This window comes from Podarcis melisellensis, assembly GCF_964234715.1.
Source record: "Podarcis melisellensis genome assembly, chromosome: 1".
Taxonomy (NCBI): domain Eukaryota; kingdom Metazoa; phylum Chordata; class Lepidosauria; order Squamata; family Lacertidae; genus Podarcis; species Podarcis melisellensis.
The window spans coordinates 113211496-113229782 of record NC_138528.1 but is presented as its reverse complement, the minus strand read 5'-3'; the positions used below and the strand labels follow the sequence as shown (position 1 = coordinate 113229782).

Genomic DNA, 18287 nt, shown 5'->3' with positions numbered 1-18287 from the left:
CCACACTTTTAAAGCTCTCCTCCAATGATCCATACTTAGCATTTTGCCTTCAACATTTTGTGGTAAGAAGGTGGTTCAGGATCTGTTGAACAAAATACATTCTTACATCTTACATTCCTGTGATTTTATATGCAGTGGAAGAGTTAGGCTCTGATGATGGAATCAGAGGTGTTCTTCAGACACCTTAGAAAGACTTAGTGCTATCAAATAAACATGAACAACGAAAGCATTGGGCAACAGAACCATGCCCAGCAGAAAATCTGTGTTATTTTAAAACACAGCAACACTGCTGCAAATTGATTGCATATTTGGCCCCTTCTATGTCAGGTTCCTGGGAAAACAGTTGCACCAGTACCTCCTCTTCCTTGCCCTGCTATTAATCATGACTTGCCTGTCTTGAAATCTCCCACGGTTTGGTCGCAGCTCCAAGGTCACAGGCTGTCATTAGCATTGATCTGAAAAACAGAAATGAACAATACAAGCTGAACAAACCTTTTGTTACTTTCCTAAACAAATGCGCCTCAGCTACATAACTTGTTTTAAACAATCAGAATTAGCAACTTCTTCCCTTAGAGAAGGGACGGCACAGCTCTGAATCTCAACAGTCAGCGCCGTTTTTAATGCCATTAGATATAGCAGAGCTAATGCATTATAGATCATCAGATAATGAATTTTCAATGCTATCCATTGAGTGCTACAAAAGAAACATGTATCACCACGGACTAACTACTAATTTTGCTGCACTTTGACTAATAAAGTAATATTTATAATATACAGGGCAGCTGGGGTTCTGCCATGATGTAAGAAAAGGAGTTATTACACAATAAATACAGATTGGGCTAATCTATTTGCCTACTTATAAGTGACTACTGCGGTAAGAGAAAAGCTATAACCATGAGAGGCATTCCAGACATTGTTTAAGCAGTTTCTACGGTTCATCTGCAATAAAACCCCCAAGATTTACAGTAAGGACTACACTGTTTCACTGTAGTTTAATACCTGGCTACAATTATGTTTTATAAGTGTTGGGAGAAAGAAACTATTCAGCTGGAGAAAGCATTTATGTACAGTACATGATGCAGATAAAACTATGAGGAAGCTCAGATGAAGAACAAGGACAGTGGAAATAAAAGAAGTGGCATATATACTGCCCCGGCTCTAAAATTGGGAATGAGTGAAATGATATGGAAAAACAGGAAATGACCCATGCCTCCGCTAAAACACAAGGATCATTCCCATCACATGAATAGCTCCATTCATAAACGGCATGTGTGCATACAGGAGAAAGCTCACGGGATGTTTCTTTGCTCTTTCACAAAAGTTTCTTGGTGGATGTAGAGGATGCCCTTGGGAGTGGTGGGTCTGATGGGGCGGATGTAGGGAGGAGAGTTGTGTGCATGTGTGTGCAACAGGCATTGTGGGTGGCACAAGACCTGCCTGACACAACAGCTACATAGCGCCACTGGAGAACATCAGGGCTGTCCTTTCAGCTATACAGTGGTACTTCTGGTTGCGGACGGGATCCGTTCCAGAGCTAGGGTAGGATCCCGAGGTTTCCACAACTGGAGGGACTGCTTCTGCACATGCGCAGGTGGCGGTGGAGCGCTTCTGCACATGTGGCAAAACCCAGAAAAATATGTTTGCTGCATACATATCCTGAAGGATACATAACTGGAGGTAAACGTTAAGTTGAGGTACCACTGTACAAAGGACTTGAGACACACAGAGAGAGAGAGAGAGAGAGAGAGAGAGCGGGATGAAAGAGAAAATGGGTGGCCCACTCGCTGATGCCCCTGGCAGTGCTCATTTCTGGCTTCATCCCTTCCCAGTACCCCGGAGCGAATGGAATCCTCTACTAAAAAAACCCAGGTTGCCCACCTGCAGCTTAGCTAAATGTTAACTGCTAATACCTGTAACAACAGAGCTGCTTTGAATGGCAGCAATTTTGGGCAACAACTAGATGGGCAAGGAAGGAATGCTTATCTCATCTGCCTCCCACCCCCCTTTTTACTGCAGCTCCCCACCTATGCCACGCCCCCTCCCCCATGGAGTGCAGCTTTGTGAAGGTAAATAATGTGTCTAGAATGCTATGGGGGTGGAATGAGAGGGAACCGCAGCAGAAAAACAAGGGGTGGGAAAAGATTAAAGTGCCCACTCTACTCTGCTGCTGGAAAGGGGCAAATTGGCAGATCCTGGTTTCTCTCAGTTTCTCATTTTTCCAATCTTCATTTTAACACCATTTTGATTTATTTTTTTAAGTCTTCATGACTTTACCAGCATTTTAGTGAGAATTTATCTTAATATAATGTTTTAATGTAACTTTCCCTAATATAATGCAGTTTTGCAATGCCATTTCCCCTAACACAACACATTTTAATGTATTATTTTCACCAATATATGCATTTATGGACACTTTACTTAGCATATGAATTTTAGCACACATTACTTGGGCTGCAGAACTGTGTTGCAAAATTCACCGAAGTGCGAATTTTCAAGGAGAACTGTGATTCGGTTTGCATATTGCTTCAAGACGTACACATTTCTGTAAATGTCTCTTTAAAGGTGAAATGAAATGGATTTCTCCTGCTGCTACTCAACGTAAAAAGCTGTCACCCTGAAGCAACTTTTCTGCAACAAAAATGGCCCTGCAACAACATCTTGGGCAGACCCTAGTTTGATTTCCAAGAGCTTGTTAATGTTATGCTGCTATATATATGGTATATATATTCATAATGTTCTGGTTGCTCATCCCAGGGTAAGTCTGTCGTGTGACATAGTCATTCTATGGGCTGAGGAATGCATCATATTTACCAGGGAGAATCATTCTGCAACAGACAGTAAATAGCTGGATTTTCCTTGACTTTTGAATGGGAGAAACCAAACGGCATGCAAGGTAAGTGGCAGACCTCCCCTGCTCCAGCTAAGGATCTTATAAACGTGAAAGCAGTGTGTGAGATGGAACAATAGAAGCAGGTTTTGCTACAGTGAGACAGATAAATTGCAGCGTGAGAAAGATGGAGAGTAGGTATGCTTCAAGCTAAAAAGAAGAACTTGGTGGTTTTCTTACTGGGCATCGGACACAAGGCAGTAGATTTGCTGCTTTTAGGGTTGCTATGCTTTCTGCCACTACCTATATCCAATTTGTATATTTGTAAATAAACCCAAATATTACAAAAACGTCACAAGCCTGCTGTCATCTATCCTTCCAAAGGAAACCAAAGCTGGGTAGGCACAGTCCCCAGAAAATTTAATCACTCAGAGGAGGAAAGCATAACAGTACTTGTACAAAAATTGTGTACCACAGTAATCATGGAAATCGTATTAAGAGTCTCCACACTCTTGCCCAGGGCCGCTAGGGACATCTGGCAGAGGTTAAAGACTCAGTGTGATGACAGCAATCTCCATGGTGATTTAAGCATTACATCCAGGCGAGGGATCGCTAGTCTTGGAGAGACCCTTTTAGCCAATAGCTGTGCAGATCCCAAGCCAGGAACCAGTGTTGGTGGCCACTCTAAACAGCGTCGCTGGCTAGCTCTGAACTTCCAGATGCCTGCAAAGAATATGGTCCTCCGTTGCTGCGGATAGTCTAGTTTCCCACAACAATCTTGATAAACAAATGTGCTGCATACCCAACCCAGAGGCCTCACTTACCGAAATATCTCCCGCTGGCTCTTAACATTCCAGTTGTAGTCACCTTTGTTGACAAGTTCAAAAAACTCAGTCCTCCTCCTACAACAAAATGTATCAGTGGAAGGAAACAAGAACATTTATAAGACGTTGTTGTAATGCTTTCAATGGAATTTTGTGTGAGAACATTGTGCTTCACGAACCAGTAAGGTTCTTCAGAAACCACTGAATTGGCCCTCTCCTCTTATTCCCATCAGTGCAGGTAGCAAAAGACCTGGGGAAAAGCTTTCCTATGCTCCAGCATAGTAAAAAAAATTGTACAGTCATACAGCTTAGTTCTCGAACGTTTTGGCTCCCAAATGCCGTAAACCTGGAAGTGACTGTTCCGATTTGCGAACTAATTTTGGAAGCTGATCGTCCGATGGGGCTTCTGATTGGCTGCAGAAGCTTCTTGCAGCAAATCATAAGCCAAACTTTTGGAAGTCAAACTGACTTCTGGAATGGATTCCGTTCGACTTCCAACGTACAACTGTAGTTGCAGGATGAGTTCTTACAGCAGTTCATCAATTTCATAGTCTCCTGATTGTACACTAGCAACAAGGATATAATTATGGAACATTATTACTCTGAAGAATTAAGTATATTTAATAAATGTTCATGTTTTAGAAATATATGAAGTTGCCCAACTTGCCAAAGTGTATAATCTTCCCTGGCCCTTAGTCAAATGCTATACAATCACAGACAATCACAGCCCTGCCCAGCTATAAATCTCACTGAATGGTGTTGGGCCAGTCATTATCTCTCAACCTAACCTCCCCACAGGGCTGATGAGGATAAAACAGCATAGCCCTATGTGTCTCTCTCTCACTGAGCTTCTTGGATAGATGGTGGGATACAAAAGAAATGATAAATAAGTATATAATTATAAAAATTCTTGGCATGTGACTTTCTTTTTCACACCAAAGTGTCTTAAAACATTCAGTGGCAGGTTTTGTAACTGTTTTTATAATTTGTGGCTAGGAAAACCAATCTCTAATGCAGAGATTTTATATTTCTATGAAGAAACACAAACTTTGAGTGATTATCTTTTTTTTGATACAAACAATGCCTATAGAAACCAAAATGCAGGTACTTTCCTATGAAATGAAATGAGAATATCAGATTGATGGGGGAAAAGTCAGTTCACAATAGAGCTATATAACCAAAAGCAGCCAAGAGGGCATTAAAGGTAATTTAAACTTTGGAAGAAGATATGTAGCTTGCAATATACCGTATTTTTTGTCCCATAGGGTGCACCGGCCCATAGGGCGCACCTAGGTTTTTTTGGTGGGAAATAAAGGGAAAAAAATTATTTTCCCCCCAGACGCGGGGCTGGGGAAGGGGAAGCCCGAGCTTTCCCCAACCCCAGCCCCTAGAACAGGCTGCTATCTGCAAGCCGTGGGAGAGCTGCGCGAAGCTCGAAGCCTGGGGCATGCTGAGTTCCATGGCTTGCGGATAGCTTCCTAAAGCCTGGAGAGCGAGAGGGGTCGGTGCGCACCGACCCCTCTGGCTCTCCAGGCTTCAGTGAAAGCCTGCATTCGCCCCATAGGACGCACACACATTTTCCCTTCATTTTTGGAGGGGGAAAAGTGCGTCCTATAAGGCGAAAAATACGATAAATCCTCTGCATTATTTGAAGCGAATTCTGGAGCTTGCATTGAGACTCCCCACACAATATAGAGGATTTGCATGGTAAATATTACATGTTGCAGCCATTATGTGTATTCTTGGAAGCCTTGACATTGGGGCAGTATCATATAAACCAGCTCTCAGGCTTCCTCAGCTAAAGGCAGATGACCTGAGAAGCACAAGGAAAGTTGGCTTATTTAGTTTCTTGCATTTTTATATCTCACCCTTGTTCCATCATGGAACCCAAAGCAAACACCCATTCAAGGGTTAATCCAAACCTGCTTAGCTTTGGGGTAGCCTCATGTACTTCCGACCATAAGCTGGGACCAGTTCTATCATAGTGATAGGCATCAACGGAATGACTTTGGGACATCACAATGGGTTAAGCCATGTAACTTACTGAAAGACAGTATACAGACAGGATCTGAAATCTTGATATTCCATTAACTGTGCTTGACATAGGGTCTTTTCACATTTGGAATAGTTTGGCTGCCACTATCCCATGCTGCTCGCAATTACAATTTCTACCCTTATGTCTACAATGGTGGTTATATATATCAAAATGGGGTTGAAGCCACCAGTATGGACCATTAGAAAAGGCAAATGACCTTCTAAGGTCAATCATTAAAAGGAGACAAAAGAACAATCTGTGTTTTTTAAAAAATGATTGAACTTTCTGTTTATTTAATATAGTCTGCTAATGAAGACTGAAGTCGTATTTTTTCTCCCTTGCACGTTTTGCTTTGTACATCCTATCAAAAGTTCATCCTGTTCATTTCTCTCATGCAGATTCATAGCATGATGGTCTAACAGCCCCTCTGGGAATGAGTACTGCAGTGATGACAATTTTAACAGCCCAGACTAGCTGGGCACATAGGCTTTAAATCAATCTTATCCGTAGCTGTTCCCATGCAACGCCGCATTGCGTCAGCGCTGCACAAGGTGTTTTTGAGAGTGGCTCCTTGTTTTATTTAACTAAGAAGAAGGCGGCTGCAACTTAAAACACATTTTTCTCCTTCTTGAGAAAACAAGTAACACATTTGAAAATCCAATTTCCCTCATTGTTCAGAATCCCTTGAGCAATGTGTAACAAATTAAAAGAGTAAATAAGAGCTGCGATCAAAACATGACCTTCCTGCACCCATCTTAAACAACTCGTTTTTTAACATCATAAAGGTAAGACAGGTTTCACAAGCATTAGCTTTAGCTAGGAGTGTGGCAGAACACTTGATGCCTTTGTAGCACCTTTCTTGCACCCAAATGTCAAAGAAACGAATGAAGAAAACCATCAAAGGGGGATTTTAGTATTGCGGCAGCTGGGCTCCTGACATAGATGCACCACTCACTGCTGGCCACATCCAGATTTATTCATTTCAACCCTTTATATACTGCTCAACACCTTAGTCTCCAAGCAGTGCACAATAAGGATAATAAGATACACTAAAGATAAAATCAGTTAAAATGAAACTTACTTTAAAATGCCTGCTGAAATTAATAATAATAATAGCTCTTCACTAGGTGCCAGAAGTTCAACAGATCATCCTGCTTCCCACAGAGAGTGACCACCAAGCAGATGACTCCAGAAAGCCCACAAACAGGGTTTGTAGGGAAATTACCCTTTGCCACTGTCAGCTCTCTAGGAGCTGATAATCAGTGCCACGGCATCTCTGAATCAGTGTTAGAAACCCAGATCTATTAAGCACGGTACCAAACGGCTCCTTGAACTAGACTTACAGTCACCATAACGGAATCCCTAGCTGCCATTTTTGGGCCAGGCAGCTCAAAAGTCGCATTTTTCAATACCACTTTTTGGTTCCTGAAATTCATTCCAATTGTGCAGATAAAATATATAACGAATAGAATTCTACAGGATGTGTTGCTAGTGTGTGAAAACAGTCAAGATCCAAGGATCCCCAAGGCACGCACCTCCAGATGGTGGAGAAGTCAGGTGCCATCCTGGCACCTGGGCACCTTCACTTGGTTGCACCTGGCAAATTTTCGAACGCTGCTCTGAATATGGGGGATTCGTTTAGCTGACGTGCCCAATAGCTTACCGATAGACCTGTCCTTCAATTTGTCTAATACCCCCTGCTTCACACCACCTGAACATCACCTTGCAGCCCCCAGCTACAGCTGCTAGTTCTGTTTCTTTTCCTGTGTATTTTAACAACATGCACAGCGGGCCAAAGTTCAGCAGCTGAATGTTTTCTCAGCAAGGAGATATTGTACTGGGAAAAGCCCAGTATCAGTATGTAACATCCTTGAACAGCCGCTGGGGCTGTGGTACTCCCCTGGTGACATCTGCCCTGTGCCCTCCCTTACATTTTTCTGCTGGCAGGCAGGTCTGCAATCGGTGCCAGATACCACCATTTGCATTCCCCACAATGCCCCTCACACAGCATGGTGCTGCCTTGAGCTGATTTAGCATCTGCCATTTTTCCTGCTACCAACGCCCTCAGACCTGAAACTACCAAATATAAATATACAAGAGCACTGCCATTCCCCCCCCAAAAAAACAAAAAAAAAACCCAGTCACCAAGCCTGCTAGCAACTGAATCTGTTAACTGTTATCTGTTGAAAAAGTAGGTGTCAGGAGATATGCAAGTTCTGTGGTATTTGATCTGTGGTGGCAGTTTCACCCATACATTGCATGAGGGGCATGTAGGTCTTGTCCCCAAAGCAACATTCCTACTAGGGGTACTTTGTTGTCTACCTACAGGAGCATAAGACTAAATCCATTTATTCCAATGAGCTTACTCCAAGTATGACTAATGTTGGGCATCACTCAATTTTATGTTTGAACAAAATCACATCCAGTGAGACCACACATTCTTCTGATCCAGGGATGTGACTTTGTTCAAACACATTGGCCGATATCCAACCTGAGTCACACCTGCAGTGCAACCAAGAAATTATACCCATTCATTTTAGTGGATCTACTCTGCCTATGACTTAGCTGGATATGACCCACTGATGCCAATCTACAAATTCAGATTTTAAAAATCCTGTGGGATTGGTTCCATTCTTAGAGTAGACCCACTGAAATCAATGGGACTTAACTTGAGTAATGGTTAATTTGGGTCCCATTTATTTCAGTGGGTACACTCTAAACATGTGTTACGGCTTTTATGGAGCTGTGGAACTTCATTACAGAGATGGGAAGTTACAAGCTCAGAAGATCCCCAATTAAAAGAGCAAAAAACAAACCCACATGGAAAAGAGAAAGGAGAAAACCTAGCTCCCACCAATGCAATTCTTCCATAAACAATGAAGTGGTTTTGTTTTAACTTTGTAAATTAAGTATATTGTACATTTAAACTACAGAAAACAGTTGCACATAACATACTGAAAACTTTCAGAAGACTAAAATGCACAAGCGCTAGAGTAAATACCTCAAATGATAATTAAATAGTAACTGCTGGTAATATGTGCCACATGCCCTCACTGGTATTTAAAAGGTCGTTAGGGACTGTAGCTCTTTCGGATTTCCATTTGTCAAATTCAGAAAATGCCAATACCTACTCAAAATAGAGAGTGAGGTCTGTTGCCAATATTGACTTCTTCAGAAGCTGCATAAGGTCACTGTAATCCTTGGAGGACAAGTTAGCAAAGATGTTGTGACCCTATAATGAAAGAGATAGCAAAGCTAAATAGCTTAGAATCAATAGACTGTTTTTGAAAGGTTTTCCAATAGCTCCGCAATGTGTGTCATTATTACAGCAAATCTCTCTTTTTATTATGCATACTGAAATCATGACAAAAATATTTTCATCGGCCACTTCAATTAAGATGTTTTCCCAGATTTTTCTGCTAGACTGAAATTATGGGCAATTAAAAAAAAGGATTATGCACGTAAATGTAATATATGTAACTGATGAACGACATACCTCCTTTCCCCCTTTTTCTTTTTGCAAATGCCTTTGAGACTATACTTTAGAGAGGTCTACAGGCGACAACAGATTGTGGTTAGGCTGTTGGCCCAATGCTAAAGATGTGTACATAATTTCCAGTGGTTTCAGTGGATCTTAGTTTTCCCTCTTAAGTGTGCTAGGAATTACACTGCATATCTATTTCTAGGTTATTCTTCCCCTTTCTGAGGTATATGTGTGTACTTCTCTTTGCAGGCTTGCAGTTTATGTGTGAAAAGAACAGCCCAGAAATAAACTTCTGAGGCTGCCTGCCTCAGATTACCTATTAAAAGAAACTACTTGTCAATAAGAGCCCTAGCTTGCCAATTCAGGGAACATTGTGGGAAAGTTAGCACTACTTCAATGGGCTACCAAGTATATGGAGAAACCGGGGCTCTCAAAACCAAAGGCAATGTCATCCCCCCCAAAAAAAGGTAACACCGAGGACAAGGAAACCTGAAATCAAGGCACACATTGGTTTCCCACCCAGTTCTTTCTGCAAAACGAATGTAAATGCACATGGGGAGTATTATGCTTATTTTTTATCTTTTTAGGATGGACCTACTTGCTATTGCCAGGGTGTCCTGTGATTTACCAGTAAACGCAGAATGGTCAAACACTGGCCCAGTTCGCACATATTTCTAAGCCACAGTTAATGTTAACCGTAGCTAGTAAACCACAGTTAATGCTGGCACATATGGCAGATGATCACTTAAATACTGGTTCATTCCATCCCTCCAATAGAGGAAGCACAACCCAGAAGAACCATTCTCCATTTGTGGATTTTGGGCAATGATGGTGGCTACCTAACCTATGTCAAGGAGGAGATCAGGGTTCAGACATAACATTAAGCTATGGTTAATGTAAGTAGCAGGAAAATGATTATGAAATGCTATTCTCTATTTGATGCTAATACTACATACTCTTTTTTTTAATTGGATGCACAGGGGTGAGCTACACCAAAATTCAGTACAGGGAAATATACATGTCTGATAAGATCTGTACAGATACCCACTGTTGAGTGCAATCTATTGTGTGGCAGCTCAGGACAGGGCCTTCTCTGTGGTGGCATGCTAGTTGTACAATTCCCTTCCTCAGAGCTATAACAGGAACTATCGGGTCACATCCACCATACATTTAAAGCACCAAGTTCTGGGAATTGTGGTTTACCGACTACAGAGCTACAATTCTCAGCACACCTAACGAACTACAGTTTCCAAGAGTCTTTGGAGGAAATCAACGTGTCTTAAATGTAAGTATGTATGTGAGCTTTATTTGCTCTTTGTACTGGTTGAGGGAGGTTGATCTGTTAAGGCCAGCTGTAATGGATGGGATGCTTGTTGTCTTTATAATATAGTTTGATTCCAACTTGGTTTTAAATTGTTATATTGCATTTTCTAGCTTTAATGTACAGGTGTTTATGTTTGTAAGCCACCCAGGGACAATATTTGATGAACGGTGGTTAAAAAAAGAATAAATAAATGCATTATTTATGCAAAGTACATTAAGCACCTGAACAGATCAATCCTGGGCATGTTTACTCATAATTAGGTCCCACTGTGCTTAATGGAGCTTGATCCAAGGTAAGCATGTATATAGGATTATAGCCTTAGTAATTGTGAGTTAGAGAAAGACAATATGCTTTTTTAGTTTGCATATGTTTACTATTATCAAGATCAGGTTTTCAACATATTTGGATTAGGCAAGAAACAGTGTTAACTGAAGCAAACAGAAAAAGCAAGAGAACGTATGACCTGGGACCCAGAATAAAATTAAGAATTTGGCGCATGTGAAGGCTTGTACAAACGTACCGTGCTTCTCACCCTCACCAGACTCAACAGGGAGACCTCATACTGTGTCAGAAAATGTTTCTAAGCCCCCAAATCTCAAGAGTGGTTCAGTGGCCAATGCAGAAGGGCAGGCTCTCAACAGAAAGAAGGAACTTGGAAGTCCCAATATATTTATAGAACATTTGGGGCATGACTCTTTGGATCAAGACCAAGGGTATATAAAGATTGGAACCAGCTCAAAAGTTATGGCCATCATAAACAGCTGCTAAGTGAAAGCATTATTTATTTCACACTTGGGGGGGGGAGCTTACAAAGAGAAACCACATCATTACCAACCTTTCTTTATATAAAGCCAACTGATAGTTTAATCTGTAAAACCAACCTGTAAAATGTACATGAGACTGCACCATCCTTGGTATTTCTTTGCTGGTCTTAGCAGAAAAACCATTCACACAGAATTTTATTTTATTTTTACAGTGTCATCTTTAAAAGCCTGCTTAGTGCTGATGAAGGAGGATGTTAGAGAGGAAAAACCTATCAATAGTTTACCACACACACATACACACACACAATAGTTTTGTGTTTTCTGACATGACGGGCTTATTTGAATACCAAGAAGGCTGTAGAAAGATTGTGTCATAGACTTACTGCATTAATCAAGACAGAGGCAATGTTAGTCTATATTCTGGGGGGAAATGTATTTATGATGCAGAACATTTACTAGACTACTGTGGTTCTGATGGTGTAAACAACAAAAGTCAGAAACTTTTCAATCACATTCCAGGCTGTTTGGATTTGTTTAACTTTTTTTGACACAGGGAGCCAATGTTATACATTTAACAGTTTTATAGCCCACTTTTCAGGCAACAAAGCAGCTTACAAACTATGCATAAACATAAATACAGTATAATTTCAAATTACACATGCCTTCTCACAAAACCCAATGACATATGTATCAAAGGAATCTGGAGTGGAACTCAGGATCCCTTTTCTACCAGTTTGCAAAGAAAGGGACAAGTAATAGATGCATTGAACTGATAAAAGAAAAGCAGGTTTATTTTAGATACTTATATTTACATAAGGAGAAGAGGTTGGGCATTCTGCTGGCTTTGTACCTCACTCTGAAGAATCATGACAGCGTGGTTAAAATGATGGTGCTCCAGAGTAGCAGAAGTCCCGTAGAGCTGAGCCAAGGCAGATCCAATCCTGGGAAAAAAATGCAACACACGCACTGATTCTTTCCACATATCATCTAGTCCAAACCCTGGCTCAGTGCAGGATTGCAACTACAGCATCACTGGCTGATGGTTGCTGAATTTCTGCCAAAATACCTCCAGCGAAGGAGAGAAACACTACTCTGCTTTACCACTCATGAGTTCCTCTTTCCCAAAAGCCCAGCCATGCTACAGTGAACAGTGAGAGAAGAGGGAATCCCGGCTGTGCCATGGTTTAAATTTCCTAGCAGGAATCCCCTGGCCGTGCCCCTGGCTAGCGCCAGCAAGAGGGGAGCGTCAATCTCCGCAGGGTCCCTGGATACCTGGCCGCAACGCCACCCACTGGAAAAGGTGACCAGATTTCATACCAGGTTGTGTTTTGCTACGGGAGCAGTCAGCTAGACACTATGCCCATTTTAAGCCACTGTGCTGATCACCACCATCTTACCCAAAGTTAGCAGACAACAGCAAGGCCTGTTAGCCCAATCTAGGATCCTGTACTGATAATGTTGGAATACAGGCTACAACTCTGATCTTTTGGTGAATGCTCCTCAGACCAGTGGTTTTAAGGAGGAGCAAATACCCAGAGTCCTACACTTTGAAGGGGTGGGGCAAAACCTTGTAGAAAACCCTGCTTGCCTCCTCTCCTGCAGTCAGTCAGCCTGCCTTGTCTTTAACTCAGTAGCATTGCAAGTCCCTCCCTACAAAAACACAAACTTTTCCCCACTTAAGCCAGATCCATCTGTATCAGCAGTACACCAGAACTGCCAAGCCATTTTTATACACTTGCTCAGTTCACTTAGGACACGAGGAGGAGTCAGCCGCCATTTTGTTTCAGTAAGAGAGGAAAGGGAAAGACCATCACAATTTCACAGGTATTGTCTCACAGTGAAATCTCTGCAAAGTGGAAAAATTTTCTGCTGGCTCTGACAAGAAGATGATGGAGGTGGCACCAGAAAATAACTCAGCTGTTTAACAGAATATCTGCTTAAGACATGGAAAAGGTTGAAGCTCTTCACCCCTGTCTCCTCAAATGCAAACTTCCTTGCCCAAAGAAAACTGCAGGCTGCAATCCTATACACACTTGTCTGAGAATCTTCCTTCATATAGTAGGACCTTTGAGAAAACATGCATGGGATTACACAATTTCCCCCCTCTCTTCTGATCAGTGGGTTTTATGGAAGAATTTCTCTCCTGTGTTGGTAACCTACTGTTGTTTTAAGCGCAACAGCAAACACAGCAGCAAAAGAAGGATTTGCATCACATCAACCCCCTTCTTTTTTCTTTAGCCAATCAAGATGGCACCATATCAATAGCATTCAGGATCAACAAAGAGAAAAGCTAAGGCAGTAATAGAATCAGAGACAGGCAAGCAATGAAGGGTTTTAGAGAAATACACTGTTGTTGCACAAAAGAAATGGGGGGCGGGGCGGAACCAGTCCCTGCTTCACAAGAACAATATGCAGACACTGGGCTGCCTCACACTGTGTCACAAGTGTCACCCCAATTTGTGTAGTATTAGCATTATTCTCGCTGTACCTGTTGCTTCTAGTGATAGGCCATTTTAAAAGTTGAAAGTGATTTTTAAAAATACATCTGCGCTCTTCTGTGTTCCAAAAACATCTAGTAGGGTTAGCTCTGGTTTCAGCTGAACGTAAGATTGGAAAAGACTTGGATTACAATTACAGTGATTTGATTGAGGGCCCTGCTCCCAGGAAGCCTCAAAAGAGTTCATTTCATTAAAAAGGGTAGTAGACAATTGACTCTTAAATGATTAATCACTGTACTCTTTATTTATCAGTGAACTGGCTATCACCAATTCACCATATGTGCCTCCTACCATATCATCTTACAATTTTCTTTTGTGAGACAGGGGGTTGCATTTGTTTACATAAGAGTATCACATATGGAGCTAATGGCTTGTTTCTTTTTTATTTATGATTTATAGTCATGTTCTTATAGTGGTGTGTTGATGTACTGCATGAAGTAATATTCTCCACTCCAGTTACAATAAAAATTGACCACAATAAATGCATTATGAGACATTTATCCATAGTTTCATTGCAGTTGCTTGTATAGAATTAAGTGATGTGTTATTGTGCCTGACTTGCTTACAATCCTTTAAGGGGCCTCAAATGACTCTCTTGCCCACGACCCCCAAAACCCTAGGGTCACCTCAGAATGACTTTCCTAAAGTAGCTCCTGTTGGATATACAATAGAAATGCTCTCTTGGACTACAGGTGCTTTATATACTTATTATAATAAATGAAGTTTTCTACATAAAGGAGAGTTGCATACATGTAGGGCACATACATTAAAAGATGCACAAAATATACAGTCATAAATCATATATATCCACGCACACTTTTAGGGTGGATGCAGCAATTACCTTTGTTTTGTGTAAAGATACTATTGGTAATATGTAAGCAAAATTTGCAAAGGTGAGGCTAGATATACAAAAAGTTTAGTGCCAATTACAATTTCATTCTTAATGTAAGCAGCAGCATATAGTAATAAACATGCTACAGTGAACAAAAAAATAGAATGGCATGAAAATGTAGCACCATCAGCACCATGTATATCTACTCAAAAGTAACTTACACTGAATTCAATGGGGCTTACTCCTAGGTAAGCATGTACAGGACTGCAGCCTAACAGTGCAATCGACGCATGTTTACTCTGAAGTAGACATGGGGGAATATTTGGTTTGTCCGCATTTTAATGCAAACCTATTTAATTCACACTTCCTGAAGCAACGGACAAACTGAAACACAGCTGTCTCTTGAAATTCACATGTCTACAAATTTTGCAGTGCTGTTCTCCAACCCAGAAATATGGGCAAACGTGTGTAAATTAGGGGACAGTGTGCATAAAAATGCACGTTAGTGAAAACGTTAAACGAAAGTGCACCATATTAAGGAAAATTGCTTGCAAAATGTTTTTATTAGTGAAAATTGTACAGAAATGTGTTTATTAGGAGAAATGGTGACGTATTTTCATTAGGACTTTTTAAGATTCACAAATGGATGTTAAAATACGTCGAACTGAACCTAACACTGGAAAAAGGAAAAACTGAGAGTAACTGAAATTTGCAGATGCATCCATTGCTATTTTGACTTAAGCCCAACTATATTCATGGAGCTTACTCCCTAGTAAGCATGTTTAGGATTGCCTTCTAAAGTATGGGTACTACGATCTCTCTCTCTCTCTCTCTCTATATATATATATATATAGTAAGTGTGTGTGTGTGTTGCACATCATTTAAAATGCTAAGTTCAACCATTAAAGGGAAACTATGAAAACTAATTTAAAAAGTGAGAATTGTTCGAAGGTGAAAAGCAATGGAATTGGTCTGTCACAATAGATTAATGCATGCAAGCATTTCACTTCTGGGATGCAGCCTTAAGCGAAAAGATGGGGTTTGTCATGGTAGTGGTGTTTTTTTTTAAAAAAAGAAATGAGTATAACAGATTATGCTAGGAAGGAATGGGGGTGGGTGGGTAATAGTCTCCTAGGAGCTTATACTACAAAGCTGCCTCATACTGATATTTAATCACCATGGGGCAGCTGTATTTGGGTGGGGCGGGGTGGGGTAGAATGACTAGGAATCATAATCCCCCAGAGAAAACCATGCTGCGATGTATTAACAGAGCAATTTTGGGGAGCTGTGATGATGTTTTCAATCACATGCCTCTTGATCTTTCATCACACTCAACCCTGGCACTTAAAGATAATGTTAGACTTGATTTTAGGAATGAGCGTATGACAATAAATTGTGGAAGTTACAAGTCCTACAGCTGAAGCACTTGACGTGCTATGTCATGATGTGCCTTTTGTTTAAACTCTGCAGCGATTTCCACAGTATTATAGGAAGACTGTAAGCTCTCTAGACAAGCACAAGGGACAGCAAACAACACAAACGATAGCCTTTGATTGATGGGTTGGTTTCCTCTTTAAGATACCTTCCTTCTTTTCTTTTGAAAAGGCAAATTGTGCATCATCCCCACAGAAAAAAACGAGACAGGCTAAACAGGGTTTTGTTTTGCTTTTTAAAGTCAAGTTGTCTGAGCAATGATTTATTAATCTATAATCTACCAGGGCATCTTGACAATTCAAAGGCCAGTTCACATGCAACTTTCTCCTTCACGTAGAAACACAAGCATGTACATCTTCACATATTTATTCTAGGCTCCAGCCACTTATGAAAAGGCTCTTGAGCCTGGCCATAGGCTTGCCATATTTAGAAGAGCAAAAAAGGGGACACATTTGCCTACTTCTTCTTTTAACTATGGATCACTATGATGACACTACCCATTTTAAAAAAGGATGTGTCCTGGAAAAAGAAGACATATTGCAACCCTAACTGGTTGCATTTAAATTAGCCTTTCACTGTCGAATTAACAGGACTGGGGCAAGACTTTTGCTGCCTGAGAAAGAGAATCAAATGGTGCCTCCCAAATCAATGCACAGTCTCCAAGGGTCATCCCACAAGCACCTCTTCCTCTCCCTGGCAGTAAAAGCACAATAATAGTATTGTTATAGATTTATAGGTGCTACAAAAGTAATTAAGGTTTGTAGTGTCAAAGCTAATTTCAATGGAGGCAATAGCCAGACTCATGTGTATTTAAGAGGCCTGCTGTTTGCTGCTGTTAATCCCCTGGAACTAGCATATGCAAAGAGTTAATTGACTTAGGCAAACTTCCTGACTTGTGTATCAGCCACTACCTTTAATTCTAGGCCATCAACATGTGTAAAAGCTAATTTCCTTTGGGGTAATGTCCCATTAGCAGGTCAAAATCCAGTCATAGTCGAAAGCACCACAGAAAATGAGGAGGGGGGAAAATAAAATACTATTATCTATTTCTGGTTCCTCCTACAGCAACCATTTGGGTGGAGGGACATTTTAAAAATGCAGCACCTTTCCGGTTGCCTTACTATTTCCCATGGTTTAAAAGAGCAGAACGTAAGCATGAGTTGGTGTGGCGGATTTACTTAAACTGTATCTCACCTTTCAATCCAGTAGTAACCTTGGCTTATATAAAATACTGTGTCTAATGTAGGGTAGGATCAAGCTACAACAACAGGCTAGTGAAAGGGCAGATACTGTATATGCAAGCCCTCACACTTACCCAGGCAATTGATACAGTGGTACCTCGAGTTAAGAACTTAATTCGTTCCGAAGGTCCGTTCTTAACCTGAAACTGTTCTTAACCTGAGGTACAACTTTAGCTAATGGGGCCTTCTGCTGCCGCTGCACCGCCATTGCACATTTTCTGCTCTCATCCTGAAGCAAAGTTCTTAACCTGAGGTATTATTTCTGGGTTAGCGGAGTCTGTAACCTGAAGCGTCTGTAACCTGAGGTACCACTGTACTAGCCACCCTTTCTCAACATGTTGTGCCCTTTGATGGTGGGAAACTACAGTGGTACCCAGGTTACAAACACCTTGGGTTATAAACACCTCGGGTTACAGACTCCACTAACCCGGATGTAGTACCTCGGGTTAAGAACTTTACCTCAGGATGAGAAAGGAAATCGCATGGCGGCAGCAGCGGGAGGCCCCATTAGTGAAAGCGCACCTCAGGTTAAGAACGGTTTCAGGTTAAAAACAGACCTCTGGAACGAATTAAGTTCATAACCAGAGGTACCACTGTACAACTTTTGTCTTGCTGGAGTTAAGTGCCTGCCTGCTGTTGAGCTGGGCTGTGGGCAGCTGATTCAGCACCAAGCGATCCACTGCTTTTGTGGATTGCCAGCTCACTGTCCTGCAAAATGGACCGTGGACGACATAGCGAAAAACCTTCCGACCCATAAACTGGAGTAAGAACTACAGAGATATTACAAATAAGAGGCATCTCCCCCTGCGTTTTGTAGTAATATGTTCGTATTAGCCCAGAAGGACCCCATTTCTGAAAGCACCTGTTTCTGTTTTGAATGCAATCAGTTATGTTTCTTTTAATATTGCCTGAAAATCTGCATAGCTGCAAAACAGAACCAAGAAAGACAGATGGGGAATTTTCTAACGCTCTCCATTTTGGCATACGCAGGTATGTAAATGAATGTGGTATTCCAAGAGTGGAA

At 41.3% G+C, this 18287-nt stretch overlaps 1 protein-coding gene across 9 annotated transcripts in view; it reads right to left on the bottom strand.

Moving 5' to 3' along the window:
• The window catches only part of PDE11A (phosphodiesterase 11A), a 153111-nt gene that overhangs the window by 27428 nt on the left and 107396 nt on the right, over nt 1-18287 (bottom strand). For 7 of the 9 annotated variants that reach the window (XM_081914207.1, XM_081914206.1, XM_081914209.1 and 4 more), the window contains 4 exons: nt 12109-12199; nt 8818-8918; nt 3652-3729; nt 392-455 (listed from right to left, as the gene is read on the bottom strand). In XM_081914207.1, the coding sequence (XP_081770333.1) occupies nt 392-455; nt 3652-3729; nt 8818-8918; nt 12109-12199 (334 nt within the window). Of the gene's footprint in view, nt 1-391; nt 456-3651; nt 3730-8817; nt 8919-12070; nt 12200-18287 lie in introns of those variants that run through there. The other 2 variants (XR_014169121.1, XM_081914208.1) reach the window with 2 other exon arrangements.